Source organism: Periplaneta americana, chromosome 4, assembly GCF_040183065.1.
Source record: "Periplaneta americana isolate PAMFEO1 chromosome 4, P.americana_PAMFEO1_priV1, whole genome shotgun sequence".
Classification (NCBI taxonomy): domain Eukaryota; kingdom Metazoa; phylum Arthropoda; class Insecta; order Blattodea; family Blattidae; genus Periplaneta; species Periplaneta americana.
In genome coordinates, this window is record NC_091120.1 from 81360758 (window position 1) to 81384775 (window position 24018).

General features: G+C 33.4%; 1 protein-coding gene across 1 annotated transcript in view; it reads right to left on the minus strand.

The window, feature by feature from the left end:
• Positions 1-1766: 1766 nt before the first annotated feature.
• Positions 1767-24018, minus strand: part of sbr (small bristles) — a 55851-nt gene continuing 33599 nt past the window's right edge. Inside the window, exons 9-14 of the mRNA XM_069823619.1 lie at positions 19642-19678; positions 12437-12681; positions 10053-10221; positions 7604-7774; positions 6312-6484; positions 1767-2076 (exon numbers count right to left, since the gene is read on the minus strand). Coding sequence (XP_069679720.1) covers positions 1977-2076; positions 6312-6484; positions 7604-7774; positions 10053-10221; positions 12437-12681; positions 19642-19678 — 895 coding nt within the window. The 3' untranslated portion in view covers positions 1767-1976. The remainder of the gene's footprint in view (positions 2077-6311; positions 6485-7603; positions 7775-10052; positions 10222-12436; positions 12682-19641; positions 19679-24018) is intronic.

Sequence of the window (24018 nt, forward strand, 5' to 3'; positions counted from 1 at the left end):
TATATATATTTTTTTTTTTTTTTTTTTTTGAAGCATTAATTATGCCATGCTGTATTATAAAAAAGTTTTGTATGTGAAATGTGCATTTAAGCCAAGAATTATATTTAAAATTTTGGAACAGAAATATTGCACAGAACTGAAGTTTCTACTGTTGTAAATTAACAAATATGTACTTTTTGTCATCACAAATTTCCATAAAGAATAAGTGGCAATCATTATCATCATCACCACTAAAATTACATTTTACATTCAATCAATTTGAAACCAGAGTTGTGGATTTATGCTTCTCTGGTGTATTTTAATCAAAATGTTTTTCCTTTATGTTAATATACTTCGAAGTCACACATGATATGCATTGAAAACTTTACTGATACCATTCTGAAGCTATCATTAAATACTTTACAGATACTATTCCAATGGTTAGGTATCTTATTTCTCTCACAGGACGCAACTGTTTTGCTCATAAATGTTATCTCAGAGCTTGATACAAGTTGAAACCTTTTCCTTTTCTGCTTATTTGCATGATGTTTTAAGTACAGAAAAATCGATAAATATTAATTTTTAGTGTTTGAAACATATACATGTCAAATACCTTCACATGAGAAAGTTTCTTCTGTAAGATTCTTCAAAACACCAACAAGATACTTGACTAAAATGCTCTATGATTTTAATATGGTATTTTAGTTTTATTACAATATTTTATTTATAAAAAACACAGTAGGCTTACTAATCTTCTAATGCCATCTGCACCGTGCATAAATAAAAACTAATCACAGCCATTATCTATTACAAAACATTTGCACAACAGCAAAACTTTCACTGGTACTGAATTGAACGGTAGTCTATGTTGATATAATAATAATAAAAAATACATTAAATTCCATATCTATGCGATAACACCAACAATGTGTTATTCACAATCTATTTAAATAATGAAAGCTAAATTCCTTTACATATTTTCCATTGTTTTGAGAGTATGATACCAGATAAAACCATTTTGAATAATTGCTTGGCTTAATACTCAAGTACGCCCACATATACACACAATACATTCAGAAAACTACTTTCAAATAATGCATCAAGAGCATCACCAGGTACTAATTTCATATATTTCTAAACCGTTGGTACAAAGTGTTTCCCAAACTTATTTTTTAACCCAGAAGTACAGCATAGATCTCTGAAGTCAATACATTTATTTCTAGAAGAGAATTTATAAGTCACTAAAAAAGCTAAGTTCGTTGACTGGAATACATCTAATTCAGTGCTAACAGTATAAACCTTAAACACGTTACTAACCACAGAGTATTTAAAATTAAATCATAGTAACAGTTTGCATTTATCAATATATTTTTTGTTTCAATACAACTCTTTAAAACTTAAATGAAGTACTTTTTGAAAAATTCGATTCGTCTTTTATTTCATAAAACAGTTTGAGAAACCAGAAATAGGTATGATCAGAGGGGTCGTCACACACAATGGCCCCTATGGGGTAAGTGACCCCTCTGGTCATACATATTTGCCCTGATGATGAAAATTGTATGTAGTTCCAAAATTTTGAAATTAACTGTAAAAGCCTAAAAACACAAAGTTTGGGAAACATTCAACTGTACGGGATTTCACTTTTTATATAATAGAGAAACAATATATAAACAAACTTTTACTACTTACTACACAAAAGAGATTAACCCATTCAGCATTTTATGCATTCATACGCTTTCGTCTGACACTGTTCTACCAGAAACTTAAGCACTTAATCACAATCTCAATCTTTTTAAACAAGTTTTTATTACAACCTCACTTTACACATTTTGTCTTTTCTTTATGCACTTTAACAAATAGTATTAATTACCATACTTAATGCAATAGGGAATGAATACTTCAAGCATAATTTCTCATATACTTGACACTGTAACAAATTTCAATATTGCCAAGTATATTTCCAAAGTAATGTTGTAACTTCGTTAACTATAATACATTCACTTAATAAATGCTTCTGCTGGAACTTTTCCCTGCTCCTTCAGTTGAGTGAAAACATATGTAGCGTGGTTAAAGTCCCAATTTGTTTCGTCAAGACACCTATGAACAGAAAAAAAAATAATTTTGGGTGATATTAAAAGCTGGATTTCGTTCACCTGCTAACTTTCAACAATAAAAGTTACCACCTGAAATTATGTCAATTTAAGACAGTGAAATAACTTAATTCTATTAAAAAAAGTTATTCCCACTGCAGGCCATAGAGGACTACAGGGTAGTAGTTGGTAAAACCTTTCACCTTTGCATTTACAGTAGCAGTAGAGGTGTCAGTCTTATGTGCTTGCCATTTATACCTTCAACGTAAACTCCCTGTACTCATTCGACCTCTTGCACTCCAAAATTTTTCAAAGATACTGTCATGGTCAGCCACTGAAGCACATTATTTTACATTTTACATCCATTTAACCAGTATGTAAAATGTAAAATAGAGTTAAAATCCCGTTTTAATGTTCCAGTCTTTTAAGTAATACTCTGTTTAAGTCTTAGCCAAATAATAATAATAATAATAATAATAATAATAATAATAATAATAATAATAATAATAATAATAATAATAATAATAATGTAATTAATTCCCACTTTTAATAAAACCTGGTTTAAGGAAAATTCCGCTTTTAAGGAATTCTTTTTAAGTGGATTCTGTGATAATGAAGCCCGAAATATTGAATTGACTTTCAAAAACCAATAGTACCAGCATATTAATAGTGCATTTCATTCGATAGTAATGCAGTGCCACGCAGCGATGTTATTCTTTATTGTTCTTAATGGTCTTGCTTTGCGTTGCTTTCACAGAGTGGTTGTTTTGTTTGTTTCGTTCTCGCGAGTTGTGTGGATCCTGTTTTCAACTTTTTTTTTTATGGTTTATGTTGTTTATGCATCGTTATAATGGCTACTGAATGGAAGAAATTAACTATTGGACAGAAAGTAAAAATAATAAAGGATGTCCAGGCTAATCCTCAAATAACACTACCGCACACAAGCAGGTATGGGCATGCTGTGTGTCAGCCAAAAGAAGAGGAGGGAAGTACTAAGACTTACCTTTCCCCTCTGTCCGCTGAAGCAGAAGCAGTGACGTACCGTAATATACAGAGTGATTCACGAGGAAAGGTAAAAAATTTAGGATTTGAATTCTGAAGTCATTCTGAGTCAAAAAGTTCATATGAATATGGGTTCGTTTTTGAACGGTTATGGAGATATGGCTCTTTGATTTCACAAAAACTTCTGAGATTCCATTGTACTAATTCGCATTTAGAGACAGATGACAGACAAATTTAAAGTTTATATTCACGTATGCATACATACCTAATATTCCAGAAGTAGGGGTCGATGTTTTTGCACATTTTCAAAGGTATCTCCTTCTGCTTCAATGCACTGTTGTGCTCGGGTGTGAATCGCGCTCGGGAAAGTTGTTCGTGGCTGTTCTTTATGCCACATCCAAAATACGGTTGATTAGCGCCTCTCTCGTTTCTCCCTTCCTTTGCTATACCAAGTCTTTCATCCAACCCCATAGACAGTAAATACTCTTTGATATGGTACCCTTCTGTTGGAAAAGCATCGTTCATATTCAGCAACGACACGCAAGGAATTTCCATCGCACAAACCATAAACATACACAATATCGGCATATTCTGTAGTCGAAAATTTATAAGGCATCTTGAAAAACACAATTTAACACTTCCGATAACTGTACCTGTATAATGTGCTGGTTCAGTGTCATTACATCAGACAAGGGCAGGCGATTGGACATTTGTAATGTCCCCCACCCGGTTTGTTTTTCTTATCTACATTGCTCACACTGCAGATTCCAATGTTACGTCATTCATTGCGATCGGTGACCTTGTCTCATGTTCTCACATCAGCAGTATATGGTAACGATTGATTCACATTGGGGAGAGACGTTTTACCAAAAAAATGTACCTAGCTCAGCCATCGTTCGAAAACAGACCTATGTTCATATGAACTTTTTCACTTAAATGGCTTAAGGTATCGTATCTTAAATTTTTTACCTTTCCTCATGAATCACCCTGTATTTTATGCTTTGATTTAAATACTTGGGAACTACTATTTAAAATGTGGCACTTGTATTGTACAAAAGGAAATAATCGTTTCAAATCGACGTATTTGTGTTTAATAAATCCATAAATACAATCTTGCAACGAAAAGAGATGTATTTTAAAAACATTAACAGAAAAAATGAACGTGAAATCACACAGTTTATTTACTTAAATAAAAAAATTTTTGGCGTCAAATTTAACATTCTCAACCAGAGAAATACAAAAATAATCTTACACCAATATTTATTTATTCAGTACTGTTTTCAGTAGTGTTTACGTTATATTTTAGCAAGGAGAAAATTTCTTGGCTTCAAACTGGACACTATCAGCCAGAGCATTGACGCTAAATTTATTTCTGACAACCTAAAACAGTAAAATGATTTTGTAAACTTCATATGAGAAAAAACTGTTCACAGATATATGATGACTTGTAATATTAGTCTTCATTCCAAAGGTACGCAGGTTGGCATATTATTTTTTTAGACAGAAATGTTCTCTGACACAGAGATAATATTCCTCAATGAACTCTGAGTTACACTGAAGCTTCAATAACTCTACCTGTAACTCTGGTGGCACTTTATTGACAGGAACAGTGAATGGATTTCGAAAAACCTAGATGATGGCCTTTGTAATATTTTATATTGTTAATAATAATAATAATAATAATAATAATAATAATAATAATAATAATGTTTAGTCAACTGTCAGAAGACAGGTTTGAACCTTATAAGTGACACCAATACGGCATCACTCATGAGGCAACTAAGCAAAGAGATAATGGGGTAGGGTGGCCAGTTCCTTTATCCCTCCATTGCATATATCGCTAACTAGTAACATATTTCACTAATCGGGCTTGAGATGTATACAGACAATAAATAGTCATTCCTCGTGACACATATCGTGAAGTGAGATATACTGTACTTCCTGGTGATAGATATATGTATCAGTCAGATCATCAATCAGAGGTTGTTTATTACTATTACTATTATTATTATTATTATTATTAATGTTAAAAAAGTTATAATAAAAATGTTAAATGAATGAACAGTGTTTTTGTGCTTAACGTGATACTGGCACTTTCTCAAAGAACACAATTCTGGGTGGTGTTACAATGACGATGTTGTATAAATACACAGTTCCCCCCCCCCCCACAGCACACAGTACATTGCATTATCTTTGTAAGCCACAAAATATGGCAGAGTCCATTCCTATTTAAATGTTCGACCTCTTCTTGTGGGATAAATTGCCTGTTTATAATGCACTTATATTGGTGGTCCGCCAAAGGCTAGCAGTAAGCACATTTAGGTCGTGCTCTTTATAAACATAGACAGAAGGAGGGATGAAAGCAGTCTTGACATGCGGGGTCTGAAATCCCCATGTCTGGCACATGGCAAAAAAAAAGCATAGTTTGCCAACTACTTCTTTATGGGGAATACTAAAGAATGAAAAAATTTTCAATGCCGAGTTTCAGTGTGGTTCGGGTTCAACCAAACGGTAAAACATTCGTGCCTTACCATTTGAAGAGTTAGAAAATATTTTATAAAATTTATTGTAAATAATTATTGTAGGCTTAATTGAATGATTATAACATTTGGTATATAACACAATGTTAGTACTAATTATTTTAGCCTTTCCTTCCCAATTTACTTAAAGAAAAAAAATAAATAAATAATCCTTCCAAGGTTCGTTAAAAAGAGGTTCTACTGTATATCCCACATCAAAAGAATGGATACTATCAGACTGCCCTATAAAATAAATTATTATCGATCAATTTGAAGAAGCAGCACTGGGAATCCAAGAAAATGACAATATTATCAAAATAAGTACAGTTATCCATAATGTTTCAACATTTTCCTACTATTTTTGACACCGTAACTGTAATTTCTAAAGGTCAATAAGAATCCCAGAAATGAAGCTATGTCAAATTTAACACGATTACAGTGGCTATTGATACTGCGTTCAAGAATTAAAGAAAGAAAGAAAGAATGAATGAATGAATGAATGAATGAATGTAAGTAAGGATAAGTTATACATGCACATTAAATGTCCCACAAAATGTTATGAAATTCCAATTGGTTTACAGTACACTATAAGAACCTCTGAAGACGGGAATGCATTAAGGTAATATAATATCTTATCTACAATATAAATATGTCCAGATACACAGCATTCAAATATAAACAATGTAAAATAAATTCCATAATTAAACTGAAGCCTACTTACTTTTTTGTCCAACTCAAATTCATCCCAGATTGAGCAGCAAAAGCTTCCACCATCTGCTGTTTTGTATTATCATCAATTAAAGCTCCATGAGGAGAACCAGCAACTGCAACTGGTACAGGAGTGGGAGCTGGGGTTGGCGGTGACATTACTACTGGAGGTGTCTTGAATGCAGCCTGCAACAAATGACATTTCAGCAAAAAAACACACGAGCACACATATACTGTTGGTTGTACCTACGGTAATAAATTAAGAGTGAAATGTTAACTACAAGCAAGGACCTTAACCCTCACATTACAAATGGGCTCCATTATGGATCTACCACTATGTTTCGTAAAATATTACAGAAATTTTGCACACTTTTGTTTTATTATGTTTGTTATTCCTCTATTAATTTAAAATAAAAATATATGGAAATACAGTCAACTCCAGATATAGTGAACCTCTGTGAACTTGCATACTTCATTCAATATATCCGAGGTTCACTAAATCCGAAGTGTCTCTTCCCTAACCTTAAATGACAAATGAATGAAACTGTGAACAAGAAAGTAAAATATTTCATTTTTGTGGAATGGATTACACTGTATACTGTTACTCACAGTTGATTTACTTAAACTATGCTGTCGACCCACGTCCGCTTTCGAAAGACCACGTTCAATGTCACATAATATTCACCTTATCTTCCAAAGAAAACACTTTACACTTCGACAATTTTATACAGTACATTCTCTGTTGGAACACTAGAAACAGACTGATCAGGTAGAAATGACAAACGCTGTTATGGTATGACTGCATACTCAGCCTTGGAATTTTTCAGATTACTTAATGGAACTGGGAGGGATTGATGGAGTTTGAAAGTCATCGGAATCTTATCTTCATTTATGCTTGGGACATAATGTCCGTCCTTTTTTAATAAAAGAAGGCAATATCATTTTCCATTGTTTCAATGCTATCCGTCATAATGAAAATGTTTCTGAGAACAACAGACAACCCTTTGACGGTGGAGGAGTAGAAATAACAGTAGAGTACATAGAGTGCCTGAGAACAGAATATCAACCCTTCGACAGTGGAGTGAGGCAAGGTCGTCAAGCATTACCTGGATTTACAGTACAGCTCATTGTCTAGGAATCGCTAATCCTACAAAATTGCATCACATTCCAAAACTTAAAAGAAGCAATGTAAGACAGAGTAGCAAAGTAACGTATATATGAAGCCTGCTCCTCGTAAGTATTTATTACATAAAAGAAAGCCATACAATAATTATTTTACAAAAACTGACATAGTTGCTTGCTTACCTTGGTTTGTTCATCAGTTGCATTTGTAACAAACAACTCCTCATTCACGATGCAAAAACCCTCACCAAAAGGCACTATGACAAAGACCCTGTTGAATGATCTAAGTGCTTGATTTCTTGTAGGACTAGGCTCAAGAAATACACCTGACACTGTTAACATCATAAGCTGCGGCTATGAAACACAAGAATAAAGAAAATGAGATACAAAATGCTATGGATAAAGAAATCTACAGTCTCAATATAAAGAATACATAGCTTAATTATGATAAAGTGCCAAAAGGTTTGCTAAAAATTTCATATATGATTGAAATTGTCACACTTTAACAGAATATGAACTATGGACTATTATTACAGTTCAATAAATTTTCGTATAAAACTAATTTTCGAAGTATGTAACTATTCAAACAATAACATATCTTGTGAAACTACAGAGTACACGAGTCAAATACCCTTATCATTAGTAGTTTTATCCAGAAACTGAAAATGAATTAATAAATTAATTAAAAATTATAATTATAAAGATTGACCATTTCAATTTGCAAAAAAAAAAAAAAAAAAAAAAAAAAAAAAAAACTTTTCCCTGGCTTCCCCTGAACAAAATTAATTTTAGGTTTCCCTGACTAACCAGTGATCTGAATGAAGAATGTTAACCTCTCTGCTCTAAATGATTTTCTTCGGGGGGGGCAAGGAAACCCAGCTTCCAACATCCCCATAGCTGGCCTAGCTCTCTCCACTTCTTGGCTTTCATTTTTCTTTTCAAGTTGTTTTTATATTTACTTTACAAACTTCATGCAAATTACAAAGCAATTTTTTAATTAAAAATCAACACAGCAAGAGCTGAATGGCTGCCTAGAATAACACAGTGAGTAACTTTTTTTTTCTAAAAAGTGTTAAAATACTCGTATGGTAGAAAACATGCGACACTATGCTACCCCAAAAGTTTCGACTCCGATTTTAGGAGTAGTCATTATTGAAGAGATTAAAAATAAGATAATTGGAAAATATACACTGATTAGCCATAATGGTATTCTTTCTGAAACTTTAATAATGAAAATCTGAAACAAATTTACTTCTGTTGCACATCTAAAAAAAGTTACTATAACCTGAGTTGCGACAGGTTAGAGCATAAAATTTTTCCATCAAGTTTCATCACTGAAGAAATTTTCCTGACTTTTCAAGAATTAGAATGATATCCATAACTTTCCATGACCAAATTTAACTTCCTTCACTTCTGACTACCACCGACTTTCCACAATGTAGACATTCTGTATATATTATTAAAGGGCAATATTTTCATTGTAGCATTATATTATTTAGTGATAGTTTCTAATGTGGAGATTATTCAGTATTGAAGTTCAAAGTGAACAGGAAACAGCCTAAAGCCTACTAGAAGTAGAAGGGATCTTTTATGCGCCATAAATGTAATGGTCTCATTGAATGGTTTCTTCCGAGGTTTTCCCCAGCCGTGGGACTGAAGCCGGATGGTCTATGGCGAGTCCTCGGCATCACTTCATTTCACCCCTTTGATTTGATTACCTGGTTGGGTTTTTCAGAGGTTTTCCCCAACCAAAAGGCAAATGTCGGGTAATCTTTTGGCGAATCCTCGGACCTCACCTCATCATTGTAGAAAATTACTAAATTGTAAAACTGTAAAAATTGTAAAATATTGTAAAAATTGTAATTGTAATATTGCAAAATTTTGACTTGTTCCACATCTTAAAGCTTCATTGCTCATGTAAGATCTATGGAATATAATAAATGAATGAATGAGACAAAGGATCCAGAATTTTACTTCCCTCCCACAGGAAACTATGGTAAGGATTTTATTGTTTCTAGCCGTGCCTAAATCTCGAAGCTTCAATTAGCAGCTAGCATGTCAACCACTTGACCACTGAGAACCACCATAAAAATATCACCACAGGAAGCTGTGTGATACATGCATAAATAACCAACTAAGAATAAACGTCATATTATCATGATTATAAATATCATGGGTTTTCAGCCAATAACCCATTTATATTATTACATAGAGTACGCTGGAGGAACTTTACTGCTGCCCTATGTTCCACCTAGGAACAACAGGATACAAGAAGAAGAAGATTATTACATAGTAATAAATATGATTGGTTAGGTTCCAATGTTAATTGTCACTTCTCAAATAGTCTTGGCTTAAATGATATCCACTTTTAATTTGTACATCAGTGGGTATCATTACATATACAATAACAATTACTCATTTTCTTTTGGTAAATACAATATTGAAAAAAAACATTATTTTAAAATGCATGATTCTATCATATTAATATTAAAATGCAAGATTCTTTGATAATAGGCAAAGAGTTTCCAAATTTGAAATTCTTTTTAAAAATTTATAACCTCTTTTCCATGAATAAAATATCAATCAAGAAATTTACTAAATTCTAATATAGAAACAAATAGTTCTAACTTACTGTGCACACTGATAGATCCACAGCAAATGAAAGAGGATCATGTTGCGTCTTTGGCAGCTTTGTGAGACATGTAATAACAGACATTTTCCCCTGGTACAGTAACCTCTGTCTCCGAATATTGTCTTTTACACGAAGAAGGTTCCGACTATCACTTATGTAATTAGCCAACCTGAAATATATAATGACGTATCATTTTAATAAATACATAAAAACATAAACAATAAAACGATTCTCTGTTCTGTTCCAGAACAATACAATATCTACATAACATTTAATTGCAACATATTTTCAGTATAAATAAAAACTGATCCTCATGAAAGACAAACAGTATTACATAAAACTGAACTTTAAATGAAAGAACATGTAGAAAGCATACATCAGTCATGTCAATTGATGCCCATAGGTGCAAGTGCGCGCTTTAGAGAAGAGCCTGAGCACTTTACTGTGGAAAGGAAAGAGACAAGCAAAAAAGGTAGTATATGCCGCTTAGTCGAGCTATGTACAGGGATGGCCAGCTCTGATTTAATGGATAAAGGAAAGAGAACTTATTATAATTGTATCCATGTTAATTTTTAGATTTGTTTGAGAGGTGTAAGTATATTACAAGAATATAAGTTTTAATTTTAATGCTCATTTTTCACAAGCTTGCTTTTTATTCAAAAGGAATATTTTCTCAACTTTTTTACAGAAAAGTGAAATTTTCAGATAATATGTTTATTTTGTAGCCTTACAGGTATTAAAACAATGTTTTCGAAAATCTAATATATTGTAAATACGTATTACTGTAATAGTATATTGAGAAATGCCATGATCAAAATTCTTACAGTGATCATTGATTCAATATGATAATAAGTAAAAGTCAATACTACAGGTGTATGATGATACAACTGTAATATTCACTTTTATTTATTATCATACTGAAGATAGTGTATTACAATTTTTGAAAATATTTGCATGGGAAAATGTTTGTAAGGAAATGAATTAACAAAGCAACTACTGTTAAATCATAAACAAAACATAAGTGTCCATGTGTTGTAAAAAATGTCAGCTCTACAGCTTCAGCAGATTTCGAGAAAGCAATTTAATATTCTGATGATAGAAAGTTGCACACCATTATGACCTTAAAAGCATAAAGCGATAAGAGTTTTGTTCTGTAATATTACAGTTAAAACATATACCTAGGTAATTTTGCTTTGTACTATAATATTGTTTTGATTAGTTTATTGACTACTTTTACAAGGCTAAAGATACCATCAATATTAATTCCAGCTTACCATATCATATTCAATCTCTTTCTTTGGGATATAAATTTCTTTATGAATAATGTGTTTCATTCACTCAGTACAGTATAGTTGTACTACTATGGAATTTATGTGAATATTCCTTCTTAACTCTTTATTATGTTATTAACGTTTAAAACAAAAATGCAAGATCACAAAAATGCGCTTGTTTTGACATCACTGGCATGCTTCTTCTTTCTTCACAGCTCAATAAGTTTCAATGAATAATTGTATTATTGTTAACACTTCAACAACATGCGAAAACTGAATGTGTTTTAAACTGAAAGCAATTATTGCCTGATTTAAATTAATTGACTGTTAGCTTGCTATCATGAACAATTTAATCTCACTCACTAAAGCCTGACTGTTTTTCAGTAACACGTGCAGAAAAAGTTGGCACATATAAAAGAAATTAATTATGTTTCGACAGTCCTTTATTAACAATAATGAGAGGGTCGATATGCTTGGATAAATGTGTGATTTCCATTTCAGTTTGTATCAAAACGTGTTAAAGTGAAGTATTAAAGTCTTCGGTGAAGAAAGATTTAAAATGGCAAAAGAAGAACAACTTACTATTGAAATGGAAAATGAAAGAGCAGGATAAATGTTTTTCCAGCAATGCTGAAATGCTATATTTTCAAGTGTATGAAAAAACAATAGCATTTTTAAACTGGGGAGACTTAGTTCCTTGTAATTATTCTCCTTTGACTCGTTTATAATCTCATTCTTTCCCGACACTGGACTTTCTGGTAACAGCATTTGAAAATATTTTGTGGCTTTTTCATTGGTTTTTGTATTTTTACGTATTCTATGTGCAAAAATATTATTGTTATTAGTATTGACTTTATATTATTATTTCAATATTATCATTATTACATAATTTATATTATAAAAATATTTTATACTTGGTCGGAGGCAAATGAAGAAAAATTTCGGCTAAGCAGTAAATTTTACTTCACTGCATATCATATATTTTTAGTGCACATTTCGGCAATTTTAGTGCAAGCAATCTAGTTAGTGAAGTCGATCATGCCTGAATATAACACGTCTTTTTTATTTAGTTATTTACTTTTCTTTGCGAGTAAACATGAAATAATTACTCACTTAGAATTGGTAGTAGAACTTTGACCAGGTGGATAGGTTGATGTTATTGAAAATAATGCATCATTATGATAAGCATTTATCAATGGCTGCCTATCATCACTATCATAAATTTGATAGTACTGTTCCAGGAACTGGCGAGCAACAGACATGCCGCCTTCTGCACAGAAGAAGTTTCTTTTATTTGTTGGCATCTGGAAATCTTCATTGACGTCAAACAGGATTGGCGGCGCAAGCTCCACTCCATCCTTTGCAAGAAAGCATATTCTCATTACGTGATACATCAGCAAGTGTAACAAATTCAACATTAAACTGATTACTATATATAAGGTTTATGCTTATTCCAGTAAAAATCGACCAAGGAATTTGGTCTGAGCAGTAAATGTCAAAAGCAAAAAAGTTTAAAATGTAATATGTCCAATGTACGAAAAGGTCCAATACGCAATAGATCCAATACGATATACAAAATGGTTCAATATGTAGAAAAGTCCAATATGCAAAAATTCAGAATTAGGCTACAATAATAGTTCAATCTCTTTATTCATTATTTGTTTATTACTGTTTTTACACAATACTAAATGAAAGAGCTTAAAGTTTAACAACATTTAAGATGAATTTTACAATATTCCGTATTAAATTTGACTGTGCAAACATGGCGCAAATTACCTATGCACAGAAGAACAAGCCAATGCTTTAATACATTATTCAGAAAACAGAAATAAGCCAACTTTATACTGGAGATGTTATGAGAGGAAATCTTGCAATACTAGATGTGTAACAAATTCTTAGATATTATTATAAGAGTAAAGAGAGATGGCATTCGTGTAATTAGCTGAAGTACGTGTAAGACTATGTGCATAGATTAACCCTATAGACCCTCCTGTTGCAATTGTGAGAGTTTTCATTTGCAATTTCAATGGCTAGTAGTTGCATACCATGTAAATAAGTGGCGTTTTATTGGACATCTCAAACAGCAACACAACCAAACGGAAACCATGGTCTTACAATTACTTGCAGGTCACACTAGAACCAGCCCCTAAATAAAATGTATATAGAGAACCAACAAAGAATCGCCATTCTAGTAAACAACTACCATCAATATAAAGCTGAATATAATTTACCCCGCTATTTTAAAACAATTTCATATCATCTCACAAATTATACAGTAACCCGGATAAGCCTGAAATGTTGATGAAGAGTAAATTATGTTACCTTGCATATTCGAAGTTCATAAAAATTTGGTTATAAGGTTTCTGTTACAACTATTATACTACCAAATAAAGTTATATTACAGAGATCACTGCATGAGTAATTGTGTTCTTAAATTATGTTTAGGTTGGACTTTTTCGTACTTTGGACATTACCAATCAAATGGACATTATGTAACAGACCTTTTCAGTAAATTGGACCTTTTTGTACCCTGGACATTAAAAACATATGGGCATTCTCATATGTTGGACCTTTCTATATTGGACATTATGCCCTGTGAGTAATCGAAAGTATGCAACTGCACTTCTCTATGGATACTCAGGATTTATAGTCAACTCTGGATATAGTGAACCTAAATTATTGGTTCCGACCCGCATACATTAAAAAGTATGTTAATATTTCCGTTTATAGTGAACCTTAAAAATTGAAGCTACAAGAGTTGTATCCTGACAAATTCTTATTTGAAGTCAGATCTTCTTGTATAGAATTAAAAGAATGTGTTGAGAACAAGATTCTAAGTTTCTTACTCTGTTAGTCAAAGGACAAAGATTAGAGATTCCTAGACAATGAGCTATACTGTAAATCCAGGCAACGTGTGATGACCATGACTCACTCCACTGTCGAAAGGTTGCCATTCTGTTCTCAGGCACACTAACTACTCTTCTGTTATTTCTAATCGTCCACCATCAAAGGGTTGCCTTTTGTTCTCAGGAACATTTCCATTATGACGGAGAGCATCGAAACGGAAAATGAAATTGCCTTCCTTTATTAAGAGGGGAAGGACATTATATCCAGAGCATAAATGAAGGTAAGATTCCGATGGCTTTTAAACCCCATCAACCCCCTTCCAGTTTCCATTAAGTGACCAGGAAAATTCCAAGGTTGAGAACGCAGTCACACAATAACAGCGTGTCGTTTCTACCTGATCAGTCTGTTTCTAGTGTTCAAACAGTGAATGTACTGTATAAAAATATCAAAGCAGAAAGTGTTTTTTTTTTTTCTTTGGAAGATAAGGCGAATATTATGTGACATTGAACGTGGTCTTTCGCAAGCGGACGTGGGTTGACAGCATAGTTTAAGTAAATCAACTGTGAGTAACAGTAAAGACTACAGTGTAATCCATCCCGCAAAAATGAAATATTTTAATTACTGTACAGTATTTTATTTTCTTGTTCACAAGTTCATTCATTCCTGTCATTTAAGGTTAGGGGACGAACACTTCGGATTTAGTGAACGAAATATGTAAGTCCGCAGAGGTTCACTATATCTGGAGTTGACTGTATCTTGTTGTACAATGAGACACTCCCATCTTTTATTACTTGAAATATATATTATATCCTAATATTCTGAGATGATTAATCTTTTAACTGTTAGGAATGATGAAGTTGTCATGGGGTTTTGTAAGATATTATTATTATTATTATTGTGGCTAATTATGATTTCAAGAGGTCCTGCATTAAATAATAATTACCTTCTAATAGCAAGGCAATCAGCAGTTTCATTATCGCATAATCCAGTAAAGTATCGATACTTTTAAAATGTTTCTCAGTGATATTCTGTATTTTATATTATTGAAATATAGTTTAGCTAGCTTATACAATATATTTTAGGATAAAATAGAAGCATAACCATTCTCAGTGGTAAAAATATGAGAACTTTAACTCTGCTTCTTAGCAATATTTTGTAAACTATTATAGACTACATTGCATAATGAATACTCTCGTTTGTAAATTTCTTTAGCTGATTTTGTAAAGCTTTTCAAACTTTATAAATTAATAAGATTACACTATGATACAGAGCTTACAAGCATTTGTAATCTTTTACTTGTGATTTGTATACTGTTAATTTGTAAACATTGTGAAATGGGCCTCTGTTCAAAGTCATAACGTCTGCATTTCAAGAAGCTCCTAGTGCAACACTGTTTCAATCATCATTTTTGTCTCAAAAATATGATGGTTGCGAGAAGTAGAATTATCTCAGCTGCAGTTAATAGCAAATGGAAGATCTTTTTAACTAATCCTCGAGTAATACCCCAAAAATCACAAAAATATACAGTTGTAATGTTCAGATGATTGCTTAACCCTCGGTCTATACCTGGGGTCTTTTGTGACCCCAATCCTTTATTTTTTACAAATGGATATGTAAAATGTTGACATAACTCTCCCATGTTCCAGATATGCTATTTGTGAACGTTTGGCTACAATTGTTACATTGACATGATCCTACTATAAGCGGTATAACAATTTTTTTCATTTTTATCACATGGGGTCAGAAAAGACCCCAGGTATAGAGTACGCTATACTAATTTTTTATAATGAATTTATTACTTGGTCTCGCTCTTGGTGTATTTTATGACAACAATGGGACAAATACAGATCAAATATTGATATTTCTTGAACTGGGATGCACTGTTGTGAGATATTTGAACATTTTTAGTTAACTGTTTTCAGTTTGCAGTAGATTTCTAATGAAGTAAGTCGGTTTGTCTCTCTCTTTACTATAAATAATAATTTATAATATTGATTTTCAGAAAGGTTATAGCTTTATTCATGCTCTAAAAGACGCAGACCACAGTGATGGTGAATGTGACAATGATTTCATATTCGAAAGCGACAGCGGTGTTGCAGAAGTAGATGTGACAGGAAGATATTCAAGTTGAAGACGAAATAGATATTGATTTTATTGATGCAGATGATAACGTCAATGTATTAGACACATTTACTTACATAAAGAAATGGACAACTGAACTATGCTACTCAGCCATCACCACAGCGTAAGCAACCTTCTAGAAATACAGTGGGCCAAACAGCTAATATTTCTCAGCATGTTAGGATATAACCTACTTGCAAATTAGATCGGATTGTTTCTCACTTTTTATAACCGATCACATTTTGAATAGAATATCAATGCATACTAACAATCGTGATGAAGATGTGAAAGATAAATGCATTTCCCTTCAACACTGGAGTAAGCCAGATTCAACAAAACTACAGCCTTTCTTCGGTCTTCTCATAACAGCAGGGGTGCACACAGCAAGGGGGAAACTACTTGATGAATTTTGGTCCAAAGAATATGGTTTGCCTATTTTCCAAGCTACAATGACTTATTCGCGATTTTCAAGTATTTTGATGTGTCTCCGTTTCGACGACAAACTGACAAGGAAAAAAGGAAAGCTGCATGAGGGTCAAAAGCAGAAGTCATACGTGTAGATTCTGAAATGTTTGTTGATGGGTGTATGTCGTCTTATATTCCTGAACCGTACACTACAGTAGACGAACACCTGTGTATATTCAGAGACGATGTACAATCAAAGTTTACATTTCTTCCAAGCCAGGGAAACATGGCATAAAGGTATGGACTGCCGTGGATCGTGAGACAAACTTTTGAAAAATGCACAAATTTATACAGGAAAGTCTGCAGAGGAAAGAGAGCTAAGTCAAGGAAAAGGTGTCGTAAACGATATTGTGGATTATGTGAGAGGAAGTGGAAGGAATGTTACTGTTGACAATTTTTTCACAAGTTTTGAATTAGGACAAGAACTGCTACAGAAGAACCAACACTAGTGGGAACACTTTGAGCCAATCGAAAAGAGATCCCTAAATATGTAAAGTAAAGTAAAGCAAAGTAAATCCATGGCGCTACAGCCCATGAAGGCCCAAGACTGACCAGCGGGCTGCTGGCCTCAGGTCCACATGCCGAAGCAGGGGTGGACGATCATCCAACCAGAATGGACGTATCATGTGGTTAGCACAATGATCCCCCCAGTCGTTACAGCTGGTTTGCGAAACCGGATTTTCGCTACTTATCATAAATCCCCAAGTGCATCACAATGCTGGGTGGACACCACTTCCATACAGTGGCCGAAATTTCATGAGAAAATTTCTTCCACCATGGGGAATGGAATCAGCGCGCATTCCGTAATGCGAGTCCTAGGCAGGATGCCTTAGAAAATGACGCCACGGCGCGGAACATGTTACAAATGTATGAATACAAAAACACCCTGTATAATGACATTCTAATATGAGGTAATTTATAGTCTAGTAATTATTAGTCGTGTTTTATTATTATTAGACTTATGGCATTCTAAAGTGTTATTAACAACAACAACAAAACAACAGTGCAATGCGTTTGTGAGAATTATGTGCTGTTAAATTTTCATTAATATTTTTTAACAGTAATAAAACAACTTTACTAAAAATGTACTCCCATAAACTCTTGAATCAATACCAAAATACATCAATTAACCAATAATAATCCTTACAACTTCCTATTCTCAAGTTAGTTGAAAGAAATCTATCAGGGGTCAAAAAAGACCCCAGGTATAGAGTACGTTTTTCCAAAGCAGATAGAGACCGAGGGTTAACAAGCCACCTTCACAGGATGGAAATTAAAAATAAACGAAATAGTATTCTGCGCAATTCAAAATGATGTAATAAATTTGGACCCTCAGTACACAGCTCTATTCATGCATGATACCATCCATAAAAAATATTGGAGTGCAAGAAAACTAACTAAAGGCAAACAACTTCTAGAAGAGAATACACAGAAAAGGAACAACATAGATGACGAGTTCTACGCCACTAGCGCCATGGTAGACCGAAGTTGGACTGGGACTAATCAACGCATGAGGAACGTAGTCACAAGGCTAGCAATGCATGGATTTCACTTCAAAGTGTGCAGCACAACACAATTCCATACAGTGTCCGAGAAGTGTGTCCGCAAATTCTGTGGTGCAAGTTGTGACAAGTACCACGTCCTGCAGTGTACCGAGTGCCCAAAAACAGTGACCAAACTTAGCACAGAAGACTAACGAACAAACATCCTATGCACATTTGTGCGCATTTCTTCTTTATTTATTGTCAAATGTTTAGGAATTAGAACAACATACAGTGAAACCTCGATTCAGGGTTTTTCAGGGGACTGGACAAATTATACCCCAGAGTCGAGAAAAACCCAAGATGGAGGTTTTGCCAAAATTGAAAAAGAAACACATGAACATATTTAAAAACTAATTTTTATGGTCTATCCTTATGTAAAAGAACAAAAATAATTTAAAGAGCTCCAAGACATTAAGTTCACTGGTTGACTGCATTAAGTTTACCTGTCACTTCTTGAAGAAATCAAGAATAGATGTCTGCTTTGCAGTCCAGGCAATCTTGTTCTTGTAACTGCATGGCAGTGTGTGAACATTTTTAAAATACCTTGGTTTTTCATATTTGCCAATTACAAGGGTTTCAACTTATCAGAACCATCTGCATTTGTACAGAGAAGAACAGTAAGCCTCTCCTTACTTTTCTTCCCACCATGGCAGGTCTCTCTTTTCATGTGGAGGCTCTTATCTGCCATCGGGGAGAAGAAGAGTCCCATCTCATCGGCATTATAGCCTTCAGTGAGACATGGAAGGACCTCATCTTTCCAATGATCCACCGACTCATCTAGAACATTTGGACTTTCACCACACATTGTATGTGATATGTCGCTGCTTAAAGCAATGTAGCTATCCATTAGAAGCCTTAAAATTGTCCACTTTCAATCTTAATGCAATGCTTTGTTGTGAACTGAATCTCACAGACTGCAGCATGTGATTAACGCATGGTTTCTGACTAGCGCGTGGCATCAGGTATCTTGCGTGGGTACACGTGGCAGATAAGGAGAGGAATGGGAAGTGTTACTGAAACGATCTTAAACAAGGATATAAGCATTTAGGGGTGGGAAAATACAAATCGAAGCTAGTTTGCCTTGTTAGCACAAAAAACTTGTTTCTTAAATGCGGGTAAAACACTAAATCGAGAAACATTAAATTGGGGTAAAAAAAGCATTGCATATATGGGACTTCTGCCAGGACCACAAAATAAGAATGCAAAATGCGGGTAAATCTTAAATCGAGAAACCCAAAATCGAGGTTCCACTGTATTAGGCTACTAACTTACATAAATTTATAGTTCCATTACTTCTTAAACAAGCATTCACAAATTAAAATGAAACTCTGCACAACTTACCAACTTCAACACTTTCGGAAATCTCTTCCTCACTTCACTGTACAGAAGGGAAAATGGGTATGATCATTGTAAACAGACGTATATAAGGTCACGCCTGCAAACATCTCACAACAACATTAAAATACCACAATCAAAGACATTAATTTTAACTTTCAAAACACCTTTTCTCAACAACATATAATGCATAACAGCAACACCAAAACTTGAAAATATACAGCGTGATAGAGACTTTTAAATTTCTCTATAAATGAAATTTCTGTTATTGTATCCATGTTTGCTTGCCAGTTTTGCATAATAAAAAATAGTTATCTACAACTTATTCCTCCCATTGTAAGATTCCAACAATAAATGTTTAGCATATATTTTGTTTATAATTAATAACTTTCCTTGTGAAAGCTGCAGTGGAAACCGCAGAAAATTAAAACATTTTTATTTTAATCTAATCTGAAGAAGACATATTGAAATTATTATCACTATGAAGGGAATGTTTATCGTTCAAGAAATTTATCTTTCAGGCACACAATATACATGACGTCCACAGTTGTCTCACATGTAACATTTGCAATATCGCATTTATGAAAAGCTGTATTCATAAATCTACCCACAATAACTACCATGAAGATTAAGTAAAACTAATATGTTTTGCGTTTTAAATTAATTTCATAACAGCGTCGCCTAGTGCCAAAACTAGATTCACAGGAATATTTAAAAAATATATTAAAGAAGAAGTAATTTAATTATTTTATTCCATAATTTAAACATATCTTGTAATCCACGTTTCTTTTTCTTTTTTACCTTTCCAGATAGATTTTTCTCTTTTTTCATATCAATTTTTTGTATCTTCCACTCCGAAATATGTAAACTGTATCAGCAAGTTTTGAAGATCTGATTCTTATTCACTGACTGGGTAAACGTAATAGTGCCTGCTAGCGGGGATTACTTTCTGTAATCCCGTCGCCGTCCTGGGTCACTGACGTTCACAATGCAGCTGTCTAGGAACAAGCAGATGTTCACCACTTCCGTTCTTTTAGTGTTACATAGTGGTAAACAACCAGTCAAATGAATGTAGGGCAGTATGATGTATCAGTTCAGTATCAGAGAATCTTCTGTTGTCAATTTAGTGCTTTCAGTTATCTTTCAATAGCTATTTCTTCTTTTATAATTGTATTTCATATTTTCCCATGTGGACTACAAGATTTGTCTTCTACAACTCAACAGTATTTAATCATAGATAACTTTTCTAATGTTCATATTTTACACAGAATCATAATCATACAGTAATTAATACAAATACTTTTTCCATAATGAATCTAGTCTCAAGGCACTGTATTTATGTATTTTCTGTTTTGTATTGTATTCACAATATTTATATTATATTAAATTAAGTTTATAAAATATTCACAGTAGTTATATAATTTTTTAATTCATGAACACAGCTGGAGTAAAGAAATTCATATTTTATTCGGAAAAAAAGAAAATGTGTATATGAGACAACATGGAGTCTTTTAAACAAGAACGTGGATACCATAATTACTATGCATTCACAAGCTCAAAAGTGATTTAAAATGTAACAACGTGTGCACACAACAATGATGATTTTGTGACAAATTCAATATTTCATTCTTCAGATTACAAGATGAATGCCATCAAAAAATGCACACAGTGTAAACTGAATCTATAAATTAGTCTTGAAAATTAAAACCAGAAGATTTGCACCTTCAGTATGTCGTTAAAATAATGGAGAACAGCATAATATTTCAGCTTAAATTTTTAACTTCCAGAATGAGTTTTCAAGACTGGAAAAATAACCTCACACAAAGTGCAAGCCCGTACACACATCAAATATATTTACAATGACGACTGATTTTTGTATTAAACATAATCTTTGAAAAAGGAAAACTTCAACTTTCCTTCTTCACCTCCTCCAGCACCCAAGCAAGCAGAATTAAACACATTCTCACAGTTATCTAAACTCAAAGTGAAAATTCTTTCATTACCATAAATATAGAAAAACTTTGGACTCTTAAGTTATGGAAATGATAGTAAGAAGGAAGAAAATAATGTATCATCACTAAGAAAGCTATGTCAATATGCGTCAAAAACAATTTTTATATGGGTTACATCAGAAAGCAGGCAGCTGCACATTTAAGTGCATCTGCAAATATTAACTTAGAAATGCTATACAATCAATTTATCACCAGTCACAGATTTGCTTAAAAACCGTTAAGTGAAACGAACACGTAGATTTGAATGCATCTTCTGCATTATTCTAAGAAATCTCATTCTCAACGATATCCTTTGGGAGATACAGTATAACTTCTTTTATATGTTTCATACTAATGCATTTTTCACATTTATTCTTTTTTTTCCACCTGAGATCTCAGTAAAATTCCTAGACATTCCAAGTTAATTCGTGTTTTAAGCTTATATGATTGTATTTTAAATTCTGAAAGATACAAAATATAATTTATACATTCTAAATCAATTTTGCCATGAAAATATAAGAATGCGAAAATACAGTATGTGTACAGTTTCAGAAAAAAAATGGCCCACCTGAATTTTCTAAGTTCTAGATTCAATGCCCAATGCTCCAAAACAGTGATACATACGAGATCGCTTTGATAGTTATTAAAATTCATTTTACTTCAATTGCTGTCGTAATCTGAAAGGAAATTAAAAAGATGTGATAAAAATTGATCTATTCCCAACAGCAGATGAATAGTTATAAATCGTGCAGTAAAATAGAATGGTAACCGAAATTATTGTCAGACCATCGGATCTGTGCCCCTGTAAGATATGCGAACTGAACCCTACTTCCTTCTCAACCTCGGTAATTCATTTCTCTCCCTGCATTCCTATCTCTCTCCCTTTCTCTCTCCCACTACTCGCAATTTTGGCCTTGTTGCTGGACAGTTTATTTGCACTTGCAGTCCAGTGTTGTCAACTCAACATGAATACTGTAGCACGGAGTGACGAAAGAAATATTAAGCAAGTACATAATAGCATTTTGCGATGAAGAGAAACAAACAGGTCAATATCTGTTTCCTTTAAATCAGGCAGCGAAAAGAGCAGCTGATGAGGCTTATTTTATTTCAATTGATTATGTATTAAAATTACTTACTTAACTAATACTAATAATACAACATTTTATATAATTTATATAGACAGGTCAGAGCTCCTAATAAAGAAAATCAGGAGAGAGAAAGTCTGTGCAGGAGATGAAAAGCTAGAATCACCAGGGAAGAACAGACCAAGTGAACTTTTAATTCTTGTAGATGATATGAATCGATGTATTTTAAGAAGAAAGATACAAGAATTATATACCATGCAGAAAGAAGTTCCAACATTGAAGAAATTACTGAAGGTTGCAAGAGAAGCAATAATTTCCAAGTTTGGAGAGAAACGCTACGGAAAGTGATTCGAGACATGGGATTTAGGTTTAAAAAAATGTAGAAATACAAGATGTATTTTGATTGAAAGAAATGATATTGTAGCATGGAGGACCAGTTATGTTGTTTTTCAAAGATATTATCATGACCAGCCAATGAAGCACAGATTTTGAGGTGTTCCGAATCCATTTCTTGGTTTGAGTTGCACAATGGGCAGTTAGGGGACTGATATATTCCAATTCTATGCAGGAGGACCAGTTATTTATGACACTGTTTGACGGAAGTTTGGCAACATCCCTATTTGGCAAGGTTCATGGCCTGCTGTTTAAGTGGTGGGAGGAAAGCAGGTGGAATAGAGTGAGTACAGGTGTTAATGTATCCAAAAACGACGACAGCGCTGAAGGGGCACAGATCCGATGGTCCAACAATAACTAGCGTAATTAATTAAAAAACTCTTTCCTCAACAGTATCCAAACCCTGAACTTTCTTGTCCGTGAGCAAACATGCTAGGACAGAGCCTACCAGAATGCTTGTGATGAGTTGTCATAATTGGGGTTGTCGTACTATATCGTGTTTGTTACAGAATGACTCTCAGGCATTACTTTAGTCTTATTTTCAGATTAATTTCGTGCTCTTTGTATTAGTTGTGAAATACCTTCCTTTAACACTATTCGAATAATACTGGGTTGAACACCACTGTTAAATCACGGTGTGAATCATGCTCTCTAAGGATCTTCAAGTGTCAGGCCATTTTATTTTCTGGGACTGTACATTGTTAAAATACAGCCCACTTTTAAGTTCGAAGCAGACTATGCTTGCTTTGAACAATCTTGTGTCCTTTAATGACACTGTTATTGCTTTAAAAACAGTGAAACGTTTTGTAACTGAACAAATTATGGAACAATTATCACAATATGAGAGCATGGTTTATTCCTTAGAAGCAAGCAGTCCACATAACTGACTTTTCTGTACAATAATCTCATGTCAT